Source organism: Centruroides vittatus, unplaced genomic scaffold (assembly GCF_030686945.1).
Source record: "Centruroides vittatus isolate TY-2023 unplaced genomic scaffold, ASM3068694v2 contig_1246, whole genome shotgun sequence".
Taxonomy (NCBI): Eukaryota; Metazoa; Arthropoda; class Arachnida; order Scorpiones; family Buthidae; genus Centruroides; species Centruroides vittatus.
Window position 1 is genome coordinate 473,802 of NW_027120796.1, and position 26,692 is coordinate 500,493.

Below are 26,692 nucleotides of genomic sequence, written 5' to 3' on the forward strand. Positions count from 1 at the left end.
AATTAATGTCCATAGGCTTAGCCCAAACGCAGATCCATTGTCGTAACATATTTTTTCCTACCACAAATTTCCCTGGGAGCATGGGTCTACAGTAGGAGGCAAACAAAGCACTTGCTCCTCTCCGGGATAGAACAAAAAATTCAATCAAATTATAATCGTAAAAGTGATTGAGATACGTAATCTTACACCCTCGACATCGTCGACTTCGGCATCTCAAACATGGCCGCCAGATCGCCCACATACTAAACCAAAAATAAAGCGAAAAAAAGCACCGAAAACACACGAGCCTTTCTCGAGGAGAGAGAGGACTGGAACTCATCTCTACCCTCAAAGCTAAACTTTTTGCCATTTTATAATAGAGTAATTATTAATATAAAAAGTTTTTAAAATAAAATTGCGTTTGGCGCCATCTGTTTTGAGAATTTAGCTTTTTTTATTGCCAGGAAAGTTACTCAACTCATTGTTAGATTTTTTAAATATTATATTTCAAATTGTTGCTTAAATAAAACATTCAGCAACGAGCTCGGCAACATTTGGTGGTGCTATCTTTTATGATATTTTATTAAAAACCTTATATATTTTTAACTATTATAAAATGTCAAGAAGCTTAATTTTGAGGGTAGAGATGGGTTTTATAAAACATTGTAAATGATTAAAACGAGTAAAATCGTGCCCCCAAACACACAAATATCCATACATACAGAAGGAACCTCCGATTTTTTTCTTGCATTTCTCGACGTTCAAGGTGTTCTAAGTCCAAAAATGTAAAAGTCTTGGGGTGTCATTGGGGTCTATAACAGCCGGGAAAAGTAAAATTAAATACTGCAGATGATTTTAATTCAAATTATTAAAGAATCGCGTTAATACCGTTAATTCTGCTGTATTGTAAATAGCAGAATTAATTTCTATTCCCGTGGCATTCTCTTCTTAGAATGCTGCAGGATATTTGTAACACTTAAATAGGGGTCAGTTTCTCAATGAAAGTATTTCGAGGTGGTATCCCTTTGGCAGATCGCCCACGTGTTTCATTGTCTTCTCTTCTTTCGCCACTCCATTCTTCTTCAATGTTTCAAGTAATGGATAGAGGAGATAATCTATATTTCCTTAAGAAATGGATTCATAAGATAAATTGACGGAGGAAACATCAGCTGAAACATAACTTATCTTTGATTTATCCTTCCATCTTAGATCCTTTTCTATTTTTCCCTGAAAAATTGTCTTTGAAAGCTAACAATTCTCGGATGATCCAGTAAGATCTGTTTCTTAAAAAACAGATAAAAGACTCGCGAATTTTCAATGATTACTCAGATTTTAATCCTTATTGCTAAATGTCTAAGTGTGTTCCTACTGCAATGCAGACAATTCAAAAGAAATTATTTCTAGAACTATAATGATCTAGAATTTTCATGCACATTAACACGTGATGCCATATTAAAAACTGTAGATTAATAAAAAATTTCTCTAGAAAAATTACAGAAAAATAACTTTATTTTATCGGGTATTCGAAAGATAAAATCATTATAAAAGATTACTTTTGGATCATAGAATTGCTCGAATTTGTGGTCCACGCTTCGGAATATTGTGAAAAATGAATTATTATAATTATAAAAACATTTTTTTCTTTTATTACTACGTTAATACTCGCTTAGAGAAATTCACCGCAATATCCTGCGTAACTGAGGGTGAAGAAATATCTCATAAATGTTCTTGATGTATAATATAATAGTTTCTAAAGTATTAAAGTAATTTAAAGTAGAGTTTCGTTGTTTTAGGTCCTCAAACACGCACAAATATACGGTAGAGTACCGGTCATGGAGTCCCACGAGCAATCCAGTGTTGACTTCAGAGATTTTTCTTTGAGGGAATCTTTTAGGAAAAATAATTTATTATAAAAGATTGTTTTGGGACCTCTATTAATAGGAACCCCCAGACAATTGCCCTTTTTGTCCGTAGGATAATCCACGGTCGAGGATGTAAGATTTGCAAAACATAATAATTAATCACTTGTTATATAAGAATATAATTATATATTTAATTTTTATTAATTCTTTATTAATAATAATATAAAATTATATAAAAATGGTTCAGATATAACTGAAAAAATGTCAAATAAATAAATAAAAAAGTTCGTACTCCTGTTACATATCTCTGAAGGAGGGGGAAAGTATAATTTAAATTTAAAATAAATAGAGAATTTATTTAAAATATAATTAATATAATTTAGAATTAAAATAGAATTTATTCACGAACCAATTTAAATTTCATTACTTATTCATGAATTCCCACGTTTAACTCTACAAATATATACATAGAATGGTTATTATTTAAAACATGATCAATATAATATACATTAAAAATTAATACATATTTTTATATGTATATATATATATATATATATTTATATATAAATTTAATATGATTAACTATATTTTTGTACATTGTTAATTTGAAAATGAGATTATATGTCTGTCTCAACAGTTTGGTAAACAACATGAGAATGATGACTCGGTGATCTTCCTGTGCTTCGTCTCGTTTCTGGTGATTTTAGGATGGATTTTAATGGAGTCGAGCATGGCACTGAAAGTATCGTTACTTGAGGATAGTTGTAATTCTGTTGACTGTCTATTCTCTGTGGGGGTGGGGGTGGTATCGATAATTCGTTTACGTCTATATCAAACTTCTTAGGTACTAGAACAGTCACTTCTGCATTTTTTAACTTCTCTTTGGGAGATAAGCTCATTAATGGTTGCTGTAGACAAAGAAAGTGTTTATTATTATCTAATAAACATGTCTTAAAATGTACAAAGTATGCTTAAAATTATAAATACAGAGGAAGATTATTAGGTATATGTGTGTACGTGTGATATATGTTATATAATGGTGTAATGTATTAAAATACTTACATTATTATATGGAATAATTGTTATATAACATATACACATAAAATACACACGTTCGAGATAACAACTGTAGTGTTATATGCAAAAACTTTGTTTTCTGAGTGGTATCATCACATATTCTAGCATATGTAGTATTTTCCGTAAGTTTTACCTGTTTAAAAAATGAAAGAGTGGAGCAAATTCACGTAAATTTATTCCACATTGGCATAAATTGACCTAAACATCCCAGCTAAACACAAATAGACTACTACATAATTCTTAGTCTTATTATTTTGTAATTCAGAAAAAAATCGTTAATAAAATTTATGGAAATTCCTAATTTACTTACTCTTCTACTGTAATGATTCTGTGAATCCCAGTCATAAGGTTTTTTCTCTAATACCATTCCAGGACACGTATTACTGTACGTTGGATTTGTAAATGTTATAGTTGGATCCGTTTCTTGTACTCGTCGTCTTCTGTCAATTTTTTAATTTTAAATCTTTTAATTAAGTATTTTTCTGTAAAATATCTATTATATTATAATTAAATAAAGTTTTAATATCAAATAATTAATTGGAATGCAATTAAACTGGAAAAGTCTTCCCCAAAATAATCATTCTATGGGACATTCCCAATATATTTTGTTTCCAAAACCTCCAGTTAATTTCCATTATGAAAGAGCACCCCAAAATGATAATCCAATAGAAAAAAACTAGAGCATAATAATTATAAAATTGATGTCCTTTTTTAAATTTCTATTACTTAAAAACGTGTGATATTGTATTAATTCATTTCTAATTTATATACGTAATAAAGTCAATAACAATGATATTATCGTGACATTGGAAACAAATCTCCACGATAATATCATAAAATGAGGCATTGATGCCGTTAAATTGGCTATTATTGAGCAATTTGTCTCTCGTTATATTACTTCAGTTAATACTGATTCAGCATTAATAGTGTTTAATTATATTGATTAATCGTTTATGCTGCTATGCCATCAATTAGAAAACATTTTCTACTTTGATAGTGATTTGCATGTAGTCTAGTCTACATTGAAGAATTGCCACGGTTCTAGCATTCATTTCGGGTGAAAATGAATGAATTCTATCATCCATGTGAGCAGACATTGCAAAAGTTATGGAACGAAGAATTATATTGATGGGAGGAATCTGGAAATGAAGAGTAATTTTTATAAAAAATTTCCCAATAAACTCTTGTCAAATATAACTTTTTCAATAAATATAAACGTGCGGAATGTTTTGGAAGCTTCAAGAAAATTAAATAAAATTCTATATAAGAAAGGAAATGAAGTAGAAAATGCTTAATAAGATTTTTCGTAATAATACTTAGAGTAGCGGAGGAAAAATATATGAAATTTTTATTAAAAATTGCTCGTAACGAACGTCATTTTTATATAAATAAATCACGAATTTTGTAGGAAGTGCGTCCATATAGCTTTAATTTATAACTTGTATCTTTTACATGTTGCACCTTCCTGGGGTTTTGTTTGGTTTATTTATTTACGACAACGTGACACGTGAACGACCTGCTGAGGATGATGCAAAAGGTCTTTCTATGGAAAACTGGCCCTTATTTAAGTGTCACTAATCCTCAGCACTGTAAGTTGGTCGTGGGTTCGCGCTTTGCGCGAACCCACGACCAACTTACAGTGATCAGAAAACCATCTCTTGGGACAATTAAAATCACTAATATCTTTTTCTTTAAGCTTGTTTAAGGTAAAAATGTCTGGTTACTTTTCTCTTCATTGATTAATTTTCTATAAAAAGCTTTGTAACACCTCAACATCCAAAAATTGCAGTATCAACGACAAAGTAATCTAAAATAATAAATAAATGGTGCTCTTTCATTCGTGGAATAAAGAATCTATTTATTATATTGCAACTGAAAAAGAATATTTCTGTTATTTAAATGCAGTAATTTTTTTGTTGGTCGTCTCTCTGTTTGATATAATTAAAATTTATTTCCAAATATGACCCTGAACGTATGAGAAATATATGACTCGCTTTACGACGGTTCGCTTAATAATTACTTTTCCAAAAACCCGTGAGGTATTTTATATTTTAAGTGTTTCAGTTTTAGATTTTATAAATAACAATAAACTTGTATGTATATAAATACACAGTAAACTCACGTATACTTAATTGAATTTTAGAACACCGTCGTAAAGCGAGCCTTCTGTCTACTCTTAAGCCGTGTTTTAAAGTGAGCTTACGTTCTGAGAATGAGTTTAAACTATATAATACAACACAGAGATGAATAACAAAAGAAATACAGCATTTTATTTGTTTATAAAACTTTATACGGTTGTATAAACGAGCCGTCGTAAAGCGGGGATATACTGCGTAATTTTTTTAATATAATCATTTGTAAGTGAAGAGAGAGTTAAATTAATACTAAACGAAAATTTTTACTAATTAAGGTTTAATTTTCTTACAAAAATTCTGTTAATCGAATTAAATTTTATTTAAATTTCTTTAAAATTTCATAAAAAAAAAATTGCCACTCTAATGTAACTGATACGGGAATATTAAGTTGATAAATTATTTATACACGAAAGAATAATAAAGAAACTGAAAATAAATTTCTTTATATATGTTATAAATAATTTATCGTGTCTCCTCTGTTTTCAAGATCAAAATCGATACAGCCACTTTGATTGAAATACATATTTTAAAGTATGGCCAATGTAGTTTGAGTGTTATCTTTTTGTTACATACAGTTGAAAAGAATGTCATCACACCATCTTCTGTACATTAAAATGTAATGATGATGATATTATTTTATTATTAAAAGACGTATAAACATGGCCGCCCGTTTGATTTTTCATTTTTGAATGAAAATTTCATCATTTACTTCTATTGATTCTTCTCTGCTGATGACTTTCTTGAAACGTAAGTGTAAATCTACCGTTCGTTGGATGAATTATAAATTAAAATTACTTAAAATATGCCATATTAATTATGTAAATTATTATACGGAGAAGAAATAATAAGCTATATACAATATATTTTGATTGACAATAAACTTGTAAACAGCGAATTAAATTTCTAGTTAAAAATAGAAAACCGGGAACAATAGTCCCTCGCTTTACGACTTGTATTGACTTTTTTAAAAATGGCCACCGTTTCGACTGTACTTCATGTTTATTGGTCATCTCTGCACGATACTATGTATTATGTAGTTCAGATTGTGTTTACAGGAACGTAACCTCAAAAAAGCGACTGTATAGGTCTATTATTGTGACATCACAATGCCAAGCTACAGTTTTTATCATATTTTAATTGAAAAATTTACGCAGCTTCCAGACCGGAAATCCATATATATAATCTAAGCCATATATATCCGGTGTTGATTTTCATCTATCTAACTTCGTTCTCGATATTAACGAAAGACAGACGGACAGACGTACGGCGCATAGGTTTGCAATTTGAAAAACTGCAACCCAAGCTGGCTTTATTCTAAATACTGTATTAAGCTGTGAAAGAGGGAAAAACGAAGATAATTTAAGATACGAACCTTTTCCATATTGCAATAGCAACAGCTAAAGTGAAAACTAACACAACGACTACAACACTTAGAGCAATATAGGCACTCTGTAAAGCAGGATCTGTAAGTAAATTTACGTTAAAATGAATTAGATATGACTTATAATTAATTAAATAAATGCTATATCAATCGCAATTCCCAAATATTTAAGATGTATCAAGTATTCGACAAATTCTCATTAAAATTTAAATTTATGATCAATTCCGAAGACGATTTCAACTCGGCAAGTAACTTAACCGAATATTGATCGAAAATGGAATGTTAATTTAATTAATTAATAATTCGAAAATAAAAAAAAAGAATTTATTAAACATTTCGTAATTTAACTACGGTAATTCTTAACTAACAATTTAAAGCAAATTATACAAGGGAACTTGTATTGATCAGATAGATTAAAGTGAAAACAATATGAACACTTTGGTTATAATTAAACAGGAGATGTTTAGCGTTCTTTGTAGGAAGAAATACAACTAAATTTCGTGTGTATACTTTCCTGACCATAGAATTTCCATTTTGCAAATAAATTTAATTCCAAAATTTATTGTTTTTGGCGATCAATTTGCACATTACAGAGCAGCTTTAGTGTTTATAAAGGGTTGTAGAGTTCTCAAGGTAGCTGTAGTATGCTTGCAATATTACTACGATTGAACGTGCTCTATCCTACAGTGAGGAAAATTTTGTATCGAGTATAATCTTAATATGACGATTTTAGTCTCTGTAATCCAAATTCTTGGTAGACAAATCTCACAGCAATTTAAAACTTATTGGCAAATTAAATTTATTTTGTAAAGACTACATCAAATGCATTTCGGGCTGGTGTAATATCTTCCAGTCCCTCTTCAGTGCTAAAACAATAACAAAGAACGTAAAATGTTTAACTAAAACACGACATGGATGTATAGCTACACTATAACTATAAACTTTGGAGAAAAACTTACAATAACCGTTGGTGGTAGTTACAATGATATTTCCATAGGTAAGGGTGGTAAACTTTGCACACATTTATAGGAATCCTAAAATTACAATTATCTTTTTTTTGTACAAAACAATATAAGACTAATACAAGTAATATCTTAAACAATACTTATACTTACAAGTTTAAGAAACTTTTCACACACGTGTATAATAAACATACTAAAACCATCCAATTATTAAAACAATTTTTTCGACAAACAATTGTATAGATAATTCTAAAGCACTACAAATTTTTGACATCATTAACATCAGTATACCACAATCAACACTTCACAACAGTAATCAAGTGATATTTATTTATTTTATATCAGCGCCATCTATTAGATTATACCAGCTATAGTTTATTTCTATTCCTTTCGACTGATTTATTAAATGATTATTATTTTGTTTTCTAATTTCTATATGTTCTTTAAAATTTCTTTTATATATGTCTTTTTCAATATGTAAAATTTTTACATTGTTTCTATTAATATTACAATTATTACTATGTATGTGGTTAAACCACGGAGAATTCTGATACTTAAGCCGAATGGCTGCTTCGTGTTCTTTAACTCTAGTTTCCAGCACACGCCCGGTTTCTCCTATATATATACATGGATTATGACAATTACATTCTATTCTATAAACCACACCAGCTTTTTTTATAGGGTCTAAATTATTCTTACTATTATTATTAATATGTTTACAAATGTTTTGTGAAATACTATTGGTCAAAGATGGGGCCAAACAAATATTATGATTATTAATACTTTTCCTGCACTTCTCAAATATATTTTTAATGTACATAAAGTTTTTATATATTTTATCGGTTTTCAACTTCGTATTATATCTATTCTTTAAATAATATGTTTTCCATTTATTAAGGATAAAGTTTGGGTAATCGTTCAAAAGGAATTTGGTATCTAATTCTTTTAATTTAATATTTATGTTATAATTATCAGATATTCTAGTATATATGTTTTTTAATTCGACTATATATGCATTCTTTTTATTGTGATCAGGAATACAACAGTGGTAATTAATAGTTTTGTTTACATTACAAGATTTTTTAAAAGTTATAAAGTCAAATTTTGTAGGATTATTCACTATGGTAATATCTAAATAATTAATTTTCTTATTTATTTCCTCTTCAATATCAAACTGTATAATCTTGCCTATGTTGTTTATTAAATTATATATAGTTTCTTTATTAATCAGATTTCTATTATATACTATCAAATAGTCATCTACATACCTCATTATTAACTTTATACCCCTAATTTTACTAATTTTTTTATCGATGTCAATCATTACTAATTCAGCTAGTTTTGGTCCCATCTTTGACCCCATACTGATACCATTATTTTGTCTATAAAACATACCATCAACTTCAAAATAATTATTCTTATAAGCGAATTCTATTAAATCTAACAAATTTTTTTGGATACCAAGGTCTTTTAAACTGTTTTCTATCATAAACCAGGTTATGCTAGGATACATATTTTTATATCTAAGCTCATTAAGCAATCTGAATTCTCCTTATTTAATTTCAATAATTTATTAATAACAGTATCAGCATTTTTTATACTATAGATAGAATTATCAATATCTTTTAATTGTTGTTCTATGTATTGCTCTAGATTGAAAAATTTACTAATTTAATTGTAACTACCACCAACGTTTATTGTAAGTTTTTCTCCAAAGTTTATAGTTATAGTGTAGCTATACATCCATGTCGTGTTTTAGTTAAACATTTTACGTTCTTTGTTATTGTTTTAGCACTGAAGAGGGACTGGAAGATATTACACCAGCCCGAAATGCATTTGATGTAGTCTTTACAAAATAAATTTAATTTGCCAATAAGTTTTAAATTGCTGTGAGATTTGTCTACCAAGAATTTGGATTACAGAGACTAAAATCGTCATATTAGCTAATATACAGCAAACCATTTATATATATTTTGGAGTATAATCTTACAAGACATCTCAATCGACAGGAAGGAATATGAGACCATAAGCAGCAGAAATCATTTCTCGTGTAATTCTGATGATCGACGATGGCATCGTCATCATTCAAGTAGCCTTTATACTCGAACGACGTGTTGAACACCCAACCGTGTTTAGTCTCGAGAAAATCCAGAAGTTTATCAACGTATTTTCTTGTATCAACCAAAAATACCCTAGCTCAAGAAAATGTACAACAAATATGGTTGCATTTGATTCATTAGTTCTTTCTACACAGAGCTGTAAACACCTCCAGTTTAATTATACCATCCTGCATCCTGTACATTAAGTCGCTACGAAGAAAACTGTGTTGGAAAGACCTCTTTTGAGCCACCTTATAAGAAATATTGTCTTGTTTTCAAGAAAAAAAGTGTGTTTTGGTATTTGTCCAAGCCTACGAATGAAATATTTACCTCCAAAAGAAAATCCTATATAATGGCATCTTTCGTTTTGAAGACTGGAATCTGCACACCTAAGAAATAATTAATTTAACATTCAGGTTTATGCTTAAAATAGTAAATATATTAATTAAATTTTATGAAGATACTACAACTAAATTTACATATAAAAGTATGAGAGAAAATATATATTTAACCGAATAAACTTACCCAACCGTTGTATTGGTATGATAAACTGTAATCCTGGTATCTTCATAATCTTCGGGTTGCTCAACAATTATTTCTCTAGGAACTATTTAATTTTCAATAAATTGCCTTGTTATTAAACACGTTCAAAAGAAATTAAAAGAAGAACATACTTGTAGAACAGGGATTCGGATCTGGATATGTTGGACAAGAACAAACGTATGTATCTGCTCTGTGAAGACACAAATGACTGCATCCTCCATTTTGTATCTGACACATGTTTGTACCTTCAAAATAATAAAATAATTTGCTAAGATTTTAATAGTAAATATTATTTTCTGTAATATTTTAACTTACCACTCTGCCTTTTCGACGTAACCATTTTTATTTCCGTGGGATATATCACGTTATCCAATATTATAGTCCTGTTCTTGCCATTTTCTTTTTCAGCTCTCTCTATAGATTTACTTTGCCAATCGGTCCAATATATAAAGGGGCCATACTGTTAAAATAATACTGAATATAGTAAAAAATAAATAAATAAATAATTGATGAAATCCGTACGAAGTAAAAAACAACCAGTGTTAATCCAAAAGGATGAGTCACGTCGTATATTAACTGAACTCTATTTTTTCCATTTAGGTCAGCAGTTTCTATACGATCCAAGTGTGCATCCACCCAATAAATTTGCTCCATTTCGTAATCTATAGTAAGGCCGTTGGGCCATCCCAAATCTGTGGCTATAATCACTCTTCTTTGGGTGCCATCCAGAAAAGCTCTCTCGATTTTCGGTAATTTTCCCCAATCGGTCCAAAACATATAACTATAAATTAATGTAAAATACAAATGAGTAAGATTTTTATTAACTGTACGTGAGTGAAATTGTAAAGGAGAAATCTACCCTTTTTCGGGAAACAATGTAACTGCGCGTGGTTCTCCTAAATCCAGATCTATAAGAATTTTTCTTGATGTTCCATCGACTCTAGATACTTCGATAACGTTTCTACCTGTATCTGTCCAATAAAGATTTTTTGCTATCCAATCGACAGCCAGTCCATCAGCCGTTATCAGATCGTGGCTGATCAATGTCTCCATATTACTTCCGTTAAAATGGCACCTCCTACAAAATTTATCATTAGTTTCTTTAAATATAACAAATTTTTAATTTAATAATACAAAAATCTAAATTTTTCTTGCATTCCAATGAGAATACCGCAATAGACTTAACACAGAAATTTTCCAACAGCCATTTTGGATGGCTTGTTTAGGCCTTTTAAATGGCATTCAAAACAATAATTAATTTCCGTAGATTTTATAAATAAAAAAATAAATAATACTTTGATTGTAAATTACGTCAATACTGACTGGTTTTATTTAAGTTTATTATTCAGAATGAAGAAATCAATACGGTACAAACCTGATAACATCTAGACGTACGTCAGTGAAATAAATATAACTTTCTTCATAATCAAAATCAATGGCTACAATATTATATACATCAGTAATCGGTAAAAATATATCGCTGTTGTCATCTGTATCCATTGAGATCTGATATATATTCGATTTACTTGCAAATATTAAGAAAGCAGAAGGGACTGGAGGGAAAAAATTAAAATTTCTTTTAGTTAAATAATTAAAATTTCATTCATTTTGTTTTTTTTCCTTACCTTCTTCGCAGGTGTAACCGTTTTCTTGCAAAGGTAATCCTGTAGGACACGCACACGAATATCCTTTAGGATTTCTTAGACAGAGATTGCTACATCCTCCATTATTATTTCCGCAAACATTTTCTTCTGTACAAAATTTATACAATGAATCTTTAACATTAAGAGCATACAAAATATACATACATTTCTGCCTAATGATAAAAGTTATATTCTTACCCGTATTCTTCATAGATATGGAATGAATATCCATTAAACCGGCGAGGTTATCACAGACTGTAAAGATATCTTTTCCTGTAAATTTATTCACTCTCTGAACAGCTCTGGTTTCCCAATCGGTCCAATAGATAAACTCCCCAAACACAGTTAAACCGTACGGATGAGGAACATCTCTCATCAATATCTGACGATTGTTACCATTAAAATCTGATTTCTCGATAACCTGAAAATGCAAATATTTTCTCCTATACACGCATTTTTCACAATTGTAACGATTACTAATTTTACTAGGCATACGTGATTCCTGGCATCAGCCCAGATTAAAGAAGAGGTTGATGCATCTATGGTTAAGCCGTTAGGCCAACCCAGATTATCACTAACAATAATTATCCTGTTAGAACCATCCATATCCGCTCTTTCGATAGTAGGCTTGTTACCCCAATTTGTCCAGTACATAACTCTGAAAATGTTTCAAATATCAGACATTTTTAAAAGATAATTTGTAAGTATTCAATACCTAGACGTTTACCCCATTTCATAAGAAAGAACAATTGCTCTCGGACTATCGAGATTATCTTTAATGAGTACTTTTCGGTTTTTGCCATCCAACTCTGCAACTTCTATTCTACTCCTACCGGTATCGGTCCAATATAATTTCCTTCCAGAAGAATCTATTGCTAGACCATTCACGGAATCCAAACCCAAAGAAACAATTTTCTCCACCTTATTTCCTGTGGAATCGGCTCTTTCAATCTTGTCTTGCATGCCATCGGACCAATATATCCAGGCTAAATTAATACGTATAACATAAGCGAAACCATCAAATATGAAAGTCCGATTGAAATAATTTATACAATACATTCTTTTCTATCCACGTCGATTGCGATTGCATTCTCCACACTCTTAACGGGAAGGATCACATCGGCCCAATAGTCCACATCCAACGAAATCATTCTAATGTCTGTCCTCCTCGCAACAATCAGGAAATTTTGCATTCCTGTAAAGTGAAGGTGAATTACTTACTAAATAATATAATAACCATTCAGAAATAAATATGTGATATTACCTGTCATGCAAGTCTGTTTATCATTTAGCAATATTCCGGTTGGACAAGCGCAGACGTAACTTCTTTCAGTTGGAGCCAGCAAGCATAAGTGACTACACCCTCCATTGTTTGTCTTGCAAGGATTTTCCACTGCAAAAGTAGTGTCAAAATTGGCGATTTATTAAATCTTCGTTCAAACATTTTTATTTTATTTTTTTTAAATTAAGTAACCTGTTAATCTATTTCGATGGAAAACATGAACGTCCATTAAATTATTTAATCCTTCAATCAATACTTTTCTTTCACCACCTGTCAATTTATTCGCACTTTGGATATTTTTCTTCTTCCAATCTGTCCAATAAATTGTATTATCGTGCAAAGTAAGGCCAAAAGGATGCGATTCGTCTTCTTGTATAATTACCTATCATAAATATAAAAATTTTAAATGAAATCTTAATTAAGATTTTAATGAGCACCCATATATACCTGTCTGTTCTTTCCATCTAAATTACTATACTCGATTGTTTTTGTTCCAGCATCTGTCCAATAAAGTCTTTCGTTTTCATAATCAATAGCTAATCCATTCGGCCACGTGAGATTGTTTTCAACGAGAATTAATCTTGCAGAACCGTCCATTCCTGCTCTCTCTATTTTCGGACCTTGGCCCCAATCAGTCCAATACATATAGCTGTAAACAGACTACGTAAATCGAGAGAAATAACAAATAAATTAGCAATAAAAAGCAAAATAATTAGTAAATAACAGGAACAATTTCGATTTTTTTCAAAAGACTCAGTGAAATTTCTGAAACAATCGTATAGAAATGTATATTATTCTGTGCCAAAGTGGTTTGAAGCAAAATTCGCAAATTTCTGTTCGTTTCATCAAAATCGCACATAGGCGCGTAATTTTATGGGCAAAAAGGGAAATTGTCTGAGGCCCCAAACCAATCTTTTATAAACTCGTTACTCTAGTAAGAATATCGAAATTTAAATTTGAGCCATATTTGGGGACCCTAGATTGCTGGTGTGGTGCGGGCGCAGGGTTCACTGGCTCAGCTCGAAGGTCGCGTTAATAAACGAACGAGGATACATACAATAATACAAGTTTGTCGCACACGTGGTCGTTTAAAAGGTGTTTTGCATTATCCTAGTCAAGAGGTTGATCGAATAAGAAGATGGTCTTTTTAGAGGGGTCACACGGGCCAAAAACTCCGTTCACATTAGAGGTGTATAATCTTCTGAAAGGGTTGCTCTTTTTTGGAAGTTTCACTATGATATTTTCCAAATATTATTATGTTTTTATTAAAATAATTTAATTTTTTGACAAGTCATAAAGCAGAAATAAATTTTTCTAGCTTTCATTTATTATTATTTATTATTACAGTAAAACCTTTCCAAAACGGGGACTGAATAAAACGTTTAGACCTGTCTAACAGAAAAACTTTAAAACGGAGCGATTTTCTATGTTAAAAAAAGAAAAAACTGTTTAAAACGGAAACCCAACAAACAGGAAAAATATTCCGGTACTGAGCGATTCCGGTTTACACTGATTTTACATCAAGTTTAATACTAAATTTAACTAAACAATGACTTCGTGTTATTCTAAAACGGTTGAAACTAAGTTAATTGTTAATAATGCGGTATTTTTAACAGCAGAAATAATTTTAATTTCCATTTATACGTCATATAATATTGAATAACTTATACAGTAAAACCTGTGTAAACCGGAATCGAACGGTTCCGAATGATTTTTCTTCTTAAGCAGGTTTCCGATTTATTCAGGTTCCGTTTTGAACAGGTTTTACTGGTTTTAATAATTAATTAGTGAAGACAGAAACAATTCACCGTCCGAGTGGGTCCACAATAATATCTCTCGGTTTATCTAAATTTTTCCAAATCAAAATCGTTCTCATGGATCCATCCAAATTGGATACTTCTATTCTATCGGTTCCAGAATCTGTCCAATACAACTTTAAAGTAACCCAATCTAAAGCCAAACCCGCTGGACTTTCCAAATTTGTCTTTATTATAATCTATAAAAATGTAATTAAAAATATATAAATAATTTTATATTATATTTTACAATCGATTTAAACTATTTTTAAGCCTTAGAAATTTGTCAAGCAATTGACCTCTTGATTGCTACCATTCCACTGAGCGCGGCTGATAGTGTTATCAGTAACGTCAGACCAATAAACGATATCGCTGTTACTATCCCAATCTAGACCGACTGCACTGCTTATGTTACGAAAAGGTAACACCACGTCGATACTTTCGTCACATCCCAGACACATCATACGAATGTCGCTCCTTCTAGTGAACACAAGAAACGCTTCTAACCCTATTTAAAACGGGTTAAATTATATTTTAAATCTTATAAAAACCTTATAAGCGCTGTCATTTTATTATAATTTAATAATATAACATACTTTCCGTGCAGGTTTTCAGGTCGTGGCTCAGTGATAATCCAATAGGACAAGCGCACCGATAGGAAGAGTTATTGGATAAACATAAATGGCTGCAGTTGTTATCCGGTTCGCAATTATTTTTTACTGGAAAAATAGTTTATAATTATACATAATTTCGCATATAATATCTTATATTAAGCGATAATAAATTTATAAAAAAATATATAATAATAATAGTACTGTTGGGCTGCCTCAGAGGATGATAAATCGTTATATCCATTGGAAAGTGAAGCTTGGGATGGAGGGTGATCATATTTTTTCCTGTTAATTTGTTGGCAGAATGGATGCTCTTGGTTTTCCAGTCAGTCCAGAATAAAGTGTCTTCGAAAACTGTTATAGCAAATGGATGAGGGAGACCTGAAAGTGGGAAGTAGTGTTAATAAATCAAATTTCAAGATGATGTAAATATAATTCACCAAAAATACTTGCTTATAAATCACCCTTCTATATTACAAAAATACTGTTAAGAATAAAAGCAATCATTTGTAATTTAAAATTTAAAAAAATCACGAAAAAAATTAAATATTTATGCTTTATAATGTGAGAGAAATCGATATTAATTTTATATCCGAAACCAACAATTACTTATTGTGATGCCGGGATGCAATTTTTAATCATATTTCAATCGGTACCTCTAGCTCCTACGCTTTCTATATCCGTCCTCGATTTTCATATATCTAACACCGTTCTCGAGATTAAGGAAGGACAGACGGATAGACGGACAACAGTGCGAATGTGTAGGTGTGAAATTTGAAAATTGCAGCCCAATAAACGCTTCTAGGTAACGTTTGAGACAATACAAGTCAGTTGTAATTACTATATATTTATTTATCAAAATTATATATTTTTTAAACATTTATCTACATTAACAAGGAGCTAAAACAGCGAAAAAGAGTAGAATTTAGCTAAATAATTATATTATTAAAAGTGAATATTAGATTCAAACCTTGCTGGATAATCATCTTCCTGTTTTTTCCATCCAAATTTGCGCTTTCTATCAAATGATGCTTGGCATCCGTCCAGTAAATTCTTTTCCCAGCATAATCTAATGTTAAACCATTTGGCCAAAAAATTGAAGTGTCGATAATAATTTCTTGCCCGCTTCCATCCAGGAAACCTCTTTCGATTCTCGGTTTACTTCCCCAATCTGTCCAGTATATTGTGCTTGAAAGCGATAGGAATAATACATATTTTACAAAATAAAATATCCTAAATGGACAGAAATAAATTTACCTTTCTTGAGGATTGCAAGCGATGGCTCTCGGTTTCTCTAGATTTTTCCAGAAGAGAACTTTTCGAATTGTTCCGTCCAATTTGGCTATTTCTATTCTAGACATTCCAGAATCGGTCCATAAGATTTTGTTTCCTATCCAATCCACTGCTAATCCACCGGGACTCACTAGTCCAACGGACACTATTGATCTCAATCCGCTTCCGTTAATAAAGGCACAATGAATGGAATCGCTTGTGATGTCGGACCAAAATAATAATTGCTTTTCGTAATGGTAGTCCAGAGCTATTGCATTTTGAAGGCCGGTGACGATTGGTTTGTATTCTGATTTACGTAGATCCATCAGTCTGAGGTCTACTCTGTTGGCGAAGAAGATGTATGGATCGGGACCTAAAATTTGTTTTAATAATTAGAAAAATTTAATAGATACATCAATAGGAAATTTGTAGACTTTAAAATACGATTAACTTTTATTTATTTTTTGTTTAAGGTGAAGAATATAAGGTTTCAAATTAATCTCTCCGCTGTTATAACACGGGAAAGTATCGCAATCGTGTCAATTTGAGCCTGCGAGTATTTGTAAATTTCGAAGTTTTGACACCCTCGAAACCCAAAAAAGCAGTTTTATCGTTAATAAATTGCTTTAAAACATTTTTATTTATGTGGTTTATGAAATTTTGTTCCCGTAATCTGACTAGACGACACGAGAAATTTCATTTTCAAATCTCAAAAAACAGGAAAAGATTCCGTGGTGTGTTGGTGTCTATTTTGGTTAATTTAATATCTCAGGATGGGGTGAAGGTTAAGAAACGAAATTTGGCACGGTATCATATATGTAAGGGAAATTGATGCTGTTAAATTTTGGAGTATGAGACTTAAGGGGGTGAAGAGATAGAGGTGGATCTCGGGTCACATCTCGACTTGAAAATTTTATTGTATGAGTTTTGAACTCTTTTGTCTTTAAAACGTTTCCAAAATGGCGCCCCAAATTAAAAAATAATCAGAAACTCCGCTGTATTTTTAAAATTTTTAATTGATAAACGTACAAATCTAACTACACTTTTTTAAATTAAGGATCTACGTAACTATACGAAATACTAAGTTTGAAGTGAAGTTTTAAGTCATATACAGTCAAACCTGTTTTTGTGCGGTCTTTTTCTGTGCGATTTTTATTTGTGCGATTTGTTTTGTGCGTTTTTTTTGTGCGGTATATGAAAATTTCAATCAAATTGGAACATAATTGACTTCTGTAAAATTTTTAAAAACCCTATTGGTTGTTTTCTATGATATCAGCAGGTTTTTTCATTTTTTATTCAGTAAAATTTTTTCTCATACGTTTATTTCGGTCCCCTCTTATTTTAATAGCATAAAAACCATAAATATTATGTTATATTTGAACAGATGCGGTAAGTTAGCTCCCCTCCAGCTTTAGACTGCAGGTGTGAAATTTCACGCCTTGTTAAATGAAATAACACTTCCTGCAGCTATATTTATCAAATAAAATCATTATTTAACGATTATTTTTAACTTTTTAATGTTAGATTCGTATTTAAGTGGAAATAATTAATTAATATAAAAATTAAAATTCTTAGAGGATTTTTTTCCGCATTAGGTGTTGCAGAAAAAGACCCAAGGAGTTAAAAAAGCAGTTCCTAGTTATTTCGTACGGTTTCGAGTTATTTTCTACGTGAGACTTTTTTATGCGGTCCCTATTCACCGCATAAAAAAATATTTTTTTAATTGTGTTGCGAAAACTATTTTTTATAGCCACTCGTGAAGTTTCGCGCGATTTTTTTAATGCATTTTCTTTTATGCGGTCCCTATCCCCCGCATAAAAACAGGTTTGACTGTAAATCAATTTAAATTTTAGAAGAAACAGATTTTCTAATAAACTAAACGAATGATTGTATATTACATCGAGAAGCCAATGTACTTCAAACGATATCCACTCGAAATCAATTCGAATTTACGTAGCACATAGCATTACATATAATGATACTCTGGAAACATTATCGAGACGAACGGATCCACTCGAATTGTAATCATGAAGTAATTGAAATTAATTACAGTTGTAAAGCCAAATTGGTTGGGGTTTACGGAAACTTCTGGTCCAACTTGCTCATCTTTATCGCTTACCTGATGCTTTACAGTGTTGTTGATCAGATTTCAATTTGTAACCGGTTGCACATTCACATTTGAAACCTGGCACCGTATTATGGCATATGTGACTACACGTCATGTATTCTTGACATTCATCGATATCTGAAAATTTAAATCTAATTAGCTGCTGTATATTCAAATTTATTCTATGAATTAAGCTACTGTACGAACTTACCCGTACAGGAACGTCTATCGGATAATAATTTATATCCTTCTCTACAAGAGCATCTATCTCCGAGTGAAGTACTCTGACAAATTTGTTGACACATCAGATTTTCTGAGCCGCAAGCAGAACCTAAATCGGCTAATTTATACAAAATTAAAATTATTAAGAAATAATTGAATTTTATTTTTCTCATTTTTAATTTCTTCATTTTCATCTCTTTGATTTTATATGTTCTTTGTTAAACATCCTCCGCATCCCGAAGATTCTAAATCTTAAGGATGTGGAGGATGGGGATTTTAAACTTTTAAATCTTGGGGATGTGGCGACATTTGTCCATAGATATAATTCAAAACTAACATTAGAATAATTAATATTTTCTAGAATACTCACGACACGTGACATTAGGATATTCGTCGTAACCGTCGGAACAGTGAAATTCTCCATCACAAACTAAATTTTCGTCGATACAAGTTCCATCTTGACAACGAAAATGGTTCGGTTTACACGATTTAACTTCTGCTGTAGAAAAATAACAATTATATTATATATACAGACTAAAAGAAATCACATTTAAGAATAAGTAGAGTATTATTATTTTCTAATAAAAAATACAATATAATTCCTTAAAGTTTTCTGAAGATTAGAGAAGAATATTGAGAAAATAATTTGGATTAAGCTATAAAAATTATAATTATTACAGTATATTTTAAATTAATATAACCAATAATTTGGTAATTTTCATTGTGAGATATACAGTTACGTACCACAAAACTTTATTTTTTTATTTAAGCATTTCTACAGAGAATAGAGATTATACAGTCGAACGAACCTCCGAACAACGGACATATTTTTATATTCTCGTCAATGGCCGTTGTTTACAGGTTCGACTGTATATACCGAACACACGGTGTAAAATAACTTTTTTTTTGCGTTTTTGCAGCGCTATATTTTCAACTAGTGGCGAGAATTTTAAGTAATTTTTGTTTCCCGGAAATCTATCCCACCGTGTTGTGAATGGCATGTATACTAAGCTTCATCGACACTCGCCGGTCCGTTATATGTCGGATTACAGAGATTCTACTGTATAATTCGATAAATTTATATGTAAACGTGTATAAAAATTTAAAATAAAACTGAAAATTCTTTAACAACCATTTAGGAAGAGTTATTTTGTAATAATTACTGTTAAACAAATTTTTATTTTTATTAAATTGATGTTTTATTATGTGAGAAATAACATCTGTCAGATGTATTTTTTCACATTTTATCTTTAGAATTTAACTTTTATTCGCGTATTGATAGACTTTCGTGTATTTTAATGTGTCTTATATATCACAACTTTATAAAACTTCACGAATTTACAGTAGACCTCGCTTTACGACCGCTCATTTTCGTATGATTATGAAATATATTTTTGTTAGTCATTTGTAATCTTTATTTTATATAGTTGATACCACACCTAATCTCAGCTTATGACACTGAACAAATATAAAATCAAAGTTTAATTAACGACGGATTTTTCTGAAACTAATTACGTCGTAAAACGGGGGTTCTCAGATATCTAAATTTAAAAATTTTATTCCGAATAAGCTGAGTGTAATTCTGACAGGAAATTTATTCATAAATATCCTAGAGATATAATGTTACATAACCAAAATGTTTTTTATCGAATTATTTAACTATTATATTATATATACTAATTATTATATTATATTAACTATTATTTAACTATTATACACACAAAATAAAATAAGATAAAATTACGTATCTTTGACCAGGAAAAACTAAAATAAAAACATAATAAATGAATAAAAAATGCATTTAAAAACAAAAATAATTGTCGAAAATTGTGAGTAATTGTGCTGTTAATTGCTGATGATCATTACTTAATTATAATTAAAAATGAAAGATAATTACGTTATTTTCGACAGTAAATTTATGAAAATATCTTTAAAAAAAAATTTTTTTTAGTAATAAAAATTATAATAAAATATTTTATATTTATGAGTAAACATTAAATTTTCTTAAAATTTACACAAGATATTTTTCTCTTAAAATTTAGAAATTTTATATATTACTTTCATCATCTCTTCCTTATAAATGTATACGACATTAAACTTATATAGAATTTCCTCATAAAATTCCAGTAATAATTTGTAAATTAAAAAATAAATTTGCTTTATTATATTTATATCTATAATAACAAAACTCTTATATAAAATATGCTGATAAGTTAATATTTTTAAATAATATATTTGTTTAAAGGAGAGAAGTAAATTATAGAAAGTAACTGTGCATTATCCATTTAATTCAAAGAATTCTTAGTATGATTGGAATTCTCTGAGTATACGTCCGGATAAACCGAATTAATTTCATTTGAATCATAAAAAAATACCACCTTTTTGAAGATTTATGCTCAGGACAATTTATTTGAGTGAAATTCCAGTAAAATCATCGATAAGAAACGTTAAAATTCTCCCAATTCTTGTAATATTTAGCCACCAATTAGGCACTTGTCGCCAATTTTAGCAATTTTTTCGATAAAAATGTAAGGTTTAGAGATACGAAATTTACAAACAAACTCGAGAATTTGATTAACTAAACAATAATTTGTTAGATAATCAAATTGTTTTGCTACTTAAATTGTAATTTAATGTTTGTGAAAACATAATTTAACTAAATATTTAAATGAGATAAAAATAGTTCAATTTGCAAGTTTTAATTATATTGAAAAATCAATTGTTGGAGAGTTTAAAAGTAATAAAAGTATCGTTATTCTATTTTTGTCTCGACTTAATAATAAGTTACAAGTCACCAATATCCATTTTAATGTTTAGAAGTCTTAAAGGAGAGGAATTTAAACGTGTTAGAATTATGCGATAGAATTATTAATTTATGAATCATAAATAATATATATTTATTCTTGAAAATAATTTAATAAATTGCCAAACCACAGTTTTCTTCATCGCTTTGATCGGAGCAATCGATGTCTCCGTCGCATCTCCATCCATCAGGGACACAAGTTTCTGATTTACAATGAAACTGTTTTGTTGTACATTCTCTAGGCGCTAGAAAAGGATGATTATAATTAATTAAATAAATTATTCGAATTTATTTCTTGTTGTCGAAATTGTAAAAAAAAAGAAAAAGAAAATTCCAATTTAAATTACATTTAATTCCACCATTAACGAGGAAAAACACGAATACCACTTAACAAAGCGTACATTTTAATACTGTTAATAATTCGTTTTAATTTTTTTACGCCATTATTATTAAGATTTCTATTTGTTATATGTGTTTATCTATCATTAATATCTGCAGAAATTCGAATAATTATATTTCTTTTTAGAAAATCCATCAACGAGTTGAATAACTTTCCCAGCAAGAGTTAAAATTGTGTATGGCGCCATCCATTACGCGATTTTGTTAAAAATTAATTTTTATATTATTAATTAGTATAAAATGGCAAAATGCTTAATTTTAAGGGTAGAAATGAAATTTATAAACGAAATTGTAAAGCTAATAACGAATAAAATCTTTATTAGGTCCGATCCCCTCTCGAGATACGACACACGACTCGCTCTATCTTCCCATCACCTCGACCTTTAACTGACAAAATTTAATAGCATCAATGCCCCGAATATACAAAGCTATCTGCAGAATTTTATAAATTTTCGATAAAAATACGGGAGTTATTAAGCTTGAAAACGGGTGAACAAAAATCATGCTTCCTCACTCGCTCACACACACGCACATGTTTACACATAGAAAATCCCGTAACTTTTGATTTCTCAAAGATTCCGAGTCAAAAAAATGTAAAAATCTTGGTAGGATTCATTTCTTGACTGATCGCCATATTTTCCGTCTTTATATAAACGGCCGGGAATGTAATAAATATGAAAATAAAATCCACAGATAGCGATATATTACGTCTATACAGAGCTACTTTAATAAAGAACAGAGCTTGTGTTTGCATTCCTTCAAAGATATGACATTGAAGAATTCCTTCCTTGCGTGATTCATTATATTCGAGCTATTTTGTAAATGTTTATTGAATTTATTTCCCATTGCCTAATGATAATCCGCGGTTGAAATGTTATAAATCAAAACTCACGACAGTTATCTTCATCGGAATGATCGTCGCAATCTTTTTCTCCATCGCATTTCCACTCCATATTGATGCATCTTCCATCCGAGCAGCGGAATTCTCCTGTACGACATTCACCAGGTCCAACTAAAATAATTAAAGTACATCTAATGCTTTATTTATTGCTTATTTATCGAAAGAATGTTTAATTTAATAAATTAAATAATACATAAAACTGGTTATTGCAGCTTTGACTCTATAAAAATTGCCAAATATAATTACTTTGGAAATATTTATTCCAATTTATCTTTAATTGATAAGATAATTTTGGTAAAATTAATTAAATATTTTTTAAATTTTTCTTCAATAAAATGTAACAAATTTATTACACGAGTTTACAAATTTACTAATGTATAATAAACTAAATTAAAATGCAAACAATAGATCATTAGAAGGTGTTTATGGTGTAAACATCATTAATGTAGAAATATTGAATTTTTAATCCTGTAATTTCCACGAATATTTAAGAAAATTGAAATTCGTCTGTACAGAAAATTTAACATTACATTAAATTAATTTTCGCATAAAATAATAAATAACGATTTAAATATTAAGTAACCGTTATTTCAAATTTCAAATTTAAAAAAGAAAAACCGTTGATTAACCGTTATTTTATATCCGAAAATTGTTCGTTTTCAAGATTATTGGTAAGCGAAGCGTATTAAATTATTTATAAAAAAAACGGTTTTAATGATACAATTAAAAAGAATTTAAATTTCGTATTTATTTATTTATTTTGTAATTTTTTAATTTATTTTCTTACCACACGATTTCTCGTCGGACCAATCGCCGCAATCGTTATCACCATCGCAGCGATAAGTAGCTGCGATACATCGGCCATTTTGGCATTTGAAGAATTCCGAAGTACATTGAGAAGCATCATTTTTCTTCGATGCTAAAATCAAAAATTCAATAATAATTTAGTAACTTTGAAGATTTTTACACGAATTATTTTAAATATCGTGTTTCTTTAGTAGTTTTTGTACGATCCGTGAGGAGAATGGGAAAAAATCGTCTTCTCTCATAAACCTAGAAAAGTCTTCTCAAAAATAATCAAAAAATATTTCGTCTTACAACATAAAGTTATTATGGATTCCCTCCTTGTTAAATATATAATATTATTCTAAGCACTTTAGCAGAAACTTAAGTGACAACATCGATTAGATCATTTATCTATGGTCATTAGCACAAGTGCAAATATGTGTACTAATGTACTTCCACGTTCAGTTTATCCTCCACGTCGCTAAAATCAATATTAAATAGCCAAGCAATTATCAAGTCGAATAACGAAAATGCTAATTAAGAATCTCCTGTAATAATTAAAGTACTCCATAGCACTAAGTGCTTATTATTTTAGAGTTTATTTACATTCTTATCGCATCGAGTGCGTGCATTTTTTAAAGAACAATTTAAAAACTTTTTTACAGTTTAAATTGAAAAAGTATTTTTCATAAAATTAAAAAAAAAAACTCTAAAATAATATTTCCAATTCTTATCTACGGAATAAGACTTTATTAGAGAAGATAAACATTATTTAAGAATTCGAATAGGACTATTTCTATTCATGAAACACAAAATTAGCTTGTGAAGGAAATCACGATGAAGAAGAATTTTTTAAAAATACTTTCAAAATTTTAATTTCCATATTTGTAGAGAAGCTTATGATATATTCTTCAGTAGGAATTTATACTGGAAGATTTTGTAAAGTGTTATCGAATACAAAAGTGGACACACATTTAGATAAATCATACTTGCCACACTGTTCTTCATCCGATCCATCTAAACAATCAACATCGTGATCACAACGCCAGGTAAAACTAATGCAACTGCCATCTGCACATTTGAACTCCGAAGACGAACAACTGATAGAAGCTGAAATAAGATTTATTTAATGCGTTAATATTTAAAAAAATCTCCAAATCTTACACGCTTCTCTAAGAGTTTTTTCGACCTCTTCAACAACCTTCTACCCTTAATTCACGTTATAAATCGTCAAGCTCACAATGTCTTGTTTTAAATATATACATTATACGGCTTCTTTAAGATCGATTAAACAAGAAATTCTGTAAAATTATTCAAAACTTAAGTTAGGAAAGAGTTAGCAACCCAAATTGATTGTAGCGAATGGATAGCGAGACCACAATTCCCCAATTAGATTCGCATCAGGTAATAGTACTTCAGGGAGCTGTTCTTTATCTAGCTTTTGTCAGATTGAAACCGCAAATTATTAATTAATTCACTACTAATAAAGAGGCCGGCTACTTACAGCAGTTTTCATCACTCTTATCTCCGCAGTCGTTATCTCCATCGCATTTCCACTCCTGAGCAATGCAACGCCCGTTGGCACACTTGTACTCCAATTCTGTGCAATTCCTGGCAACTGTAGGATAAAATATATGTACCGTTATTACAAAACACCAAGTAAATATATTGTGTTTCGGATTATAAACCATTTACCACAATCATTTTCATCAGCATTATCGGGGCAATCGGGATCATCGTCGCATCTCCATCTTTTCAGAATACATTTTCTATTGGTGCACATAAACTGATCTGATGAACAAGTGGGTGGATCTAGTTATAAAATAAACAGAATTTTTATTAAACAGGAAGCGTTTTATTCATTTAAACAGATTCCCTTCTCCAGCTGTAACAATTAAACACATTAAAAGTGTGCTTTAATGGGTACATCATCCTCTTCTCCTAGATGTAACAAATTAAAAAATTTGGCCATTTCTAATTTCTTACGTCAGGTAAAATGACTACTTTCATAAATTAAAATACCCATTTTAACTCGTATGAAGTGATATATCTAGTGCAGCTAATTTTACACCCGAGACTGTTTGAAACAAGAGAAGCAAGATTTAATAAATGGTGATGGGTCTGTGAAGATGTGAAAACAAAATGCATGCGGACTATCTATTCAAATAATGAATTCTTTTCTTTGTTTTTAAGTAGAAGATAATAATCCATAAGACAATTACTTAGAAAAAAAAGAGGGAACTTCTTCAATAACACGAGTTTTTTGTCGTTGTATTTTTTTAAATATTTTTTTTACTTTGGAACTTCAATTAATAAAATGAAAAAATTTCCATTGTCTCCTGGACTCATTCCAAATGAATATCACCCGTTTTATTTCGTTTCTAAATAAATTCTTCGGGTTATATTTAAAATTACAAAACTTTTTGACAACGGAATAGTTACTTGAGTCTAAATCCATTAAATTTGAATGGGGGAGAAGGAATAAACAAAAAGAAAATCCTCGCTAATAAATAAGCAAAATGCTTTCCACCCCTGTTAAAATTTATGTCTTTCACGAAGAAAAAAAAAAAACTTTGAATATATATGTATATTTTTCTTCTCGTTTTAGATTTACTTTAACTTTTTATATTATTTGCTTATTAAATTGAACTTAAGTCCGCATTATAAATCCATCTTTGAGAAAATTTTATATTGGATTCTGGAAATCTTATAAGAAATGACAAAGACGTTTTATTTGATAGAAAGGATTGAAGATAACAAGAAATATTACTTCTATCTGTAGAATTGAACAATGAAAACGATAAATTACACTCTAAAATTCTTCCTTTTTTT

General features: G+C 30.0%; 2 protein-coding genes across 5 annotated transcripts in view; both read right to left on the reverse strand.

The window, feature by feature from the left end:
• Nucleotides 1-26,692, reverse strand: part of LOC136988223 (heat shock protein beta-1-like) — a 165,718-nt gene that overhangs the window by 121,061 nt on the left and 17,965 nt on the right. The window lies entirely within an intron of this gene.
• The window catches only part of LOC136988077 (low-density lipoprotein receptor-related protein 4-like), a 121,673-nt gene continuing 97,268 nt past the window's right edge, over nt 2,288-26,692 (reverse strand). Inside the window, exons 3-35 of one of the 4 annotated variants that reach the window (XM_067285893.1) lie at nt 25,556-25,672; nt 25,365-25,478; nt 24,854-24,970; nt 23,862-23,993; nt 23,066-23,185; nt 21,903-22,019; nt 19,342-19,467; nt 18,961-19,089; nt 18,762-18,887; nt 16,628-17,015; nt 16,341-16,558; nt 15,575-15,751; nt 15,356-15,478; nt 15,059-15,267; nt 14,772-14,959; nt 13,411-13,612; nt 13,156-13,345; nt 12,946-13,074; nt 12,739-12,876; nt 12,409-12,667; nt 12,177-12,339; nt 11,880-12,102; nt 11,664-11,789; nt 11,414-11,591; nt 10,898-11,116; nt 10,576-10,819; nt 10,354-10,498; nt 10,170-10,283; nt 10,021-10,102; nt 9,826-9,884; nt 6,426-6,516; nt 3,229-3,358; nt 2,288-2,749 (exon numbers count right to left, since the gene is read on the reverse strand). In XM_067285893.1, coding sequence (XP_067141994.1) covers nt 2,459-2,749; nt 3,229-3,358; nt 6,426-6,516; nt 9,826-9,884; nt 10,021-10,102; nt 10,170-10,283; nt 10,354-10,498; nt 10,576-10,819; nt 10,898-11,116; nt 11,414-11,591; nt 11,664-11,789; nt 11,880-12,102; nt 12,177-12,339; nt 12,409-12,667; nt 12,739-12,876; nt 12,946-13,074; nt 13,156-13,345; nt 13,411-13,612; nt 14,772-14,959; nt 15,059-15,267; nt 15,356-15,478; nt 15,575-15,751; nt 16,341-16,558; nt 16,628-17,015; nt 18,762-18,887; nt 18,961-19,089; nt 19,342-19,467; nt 21,903-22,019; nt 23,066-23,185; nt 23,862-23,993; nt 24,854-24,970; nt 25,365-25,478; nt 25,556-25,672 — 5,384 coding nt within the window. In that variant the 3' untranslated portion in view covers nt 2,288-2,458. Of the gene's footprint in view, nt 2,750-3,228; nt 3,359-6,425; nt 6,517-9,825; nt 9,885-10,020; nt 10,103-10,169; nt 10,284-10,353; nt 10,499-10,575; nt 10,820-10,897; nt 11,117-11,413; nt 11,592-11,663; nt 11,790-11,879; nt 12,103-12,176; nt 12,340-12,408; nt 12,668-12,738; nt 12,877-12,945; nt 13,075-13,155; nt 13,346-13,410; nt 13,613-14,771; nt 14,960-15,058; nt 15,268-15,355; nt 15,479-15,574; nt 15,752-16,340; nt 16,559-16,627; nt 17,016-18,761; nt 18,888-18,960; nt 19,090-19,341; nt 19,471-21,902; nt 22,020-23,065; nt 23,186-23,861; nt 23,994-24,853; nt 24,971-25,364; nt 25,479-25,555; nt 25,673-26,692 lie in introns of all 4 variants that reach the window. The other 3 variants (XM_067285888.1, XM_067285881.1, XM_067285902.1) reach the window with 3 other exon arrangements.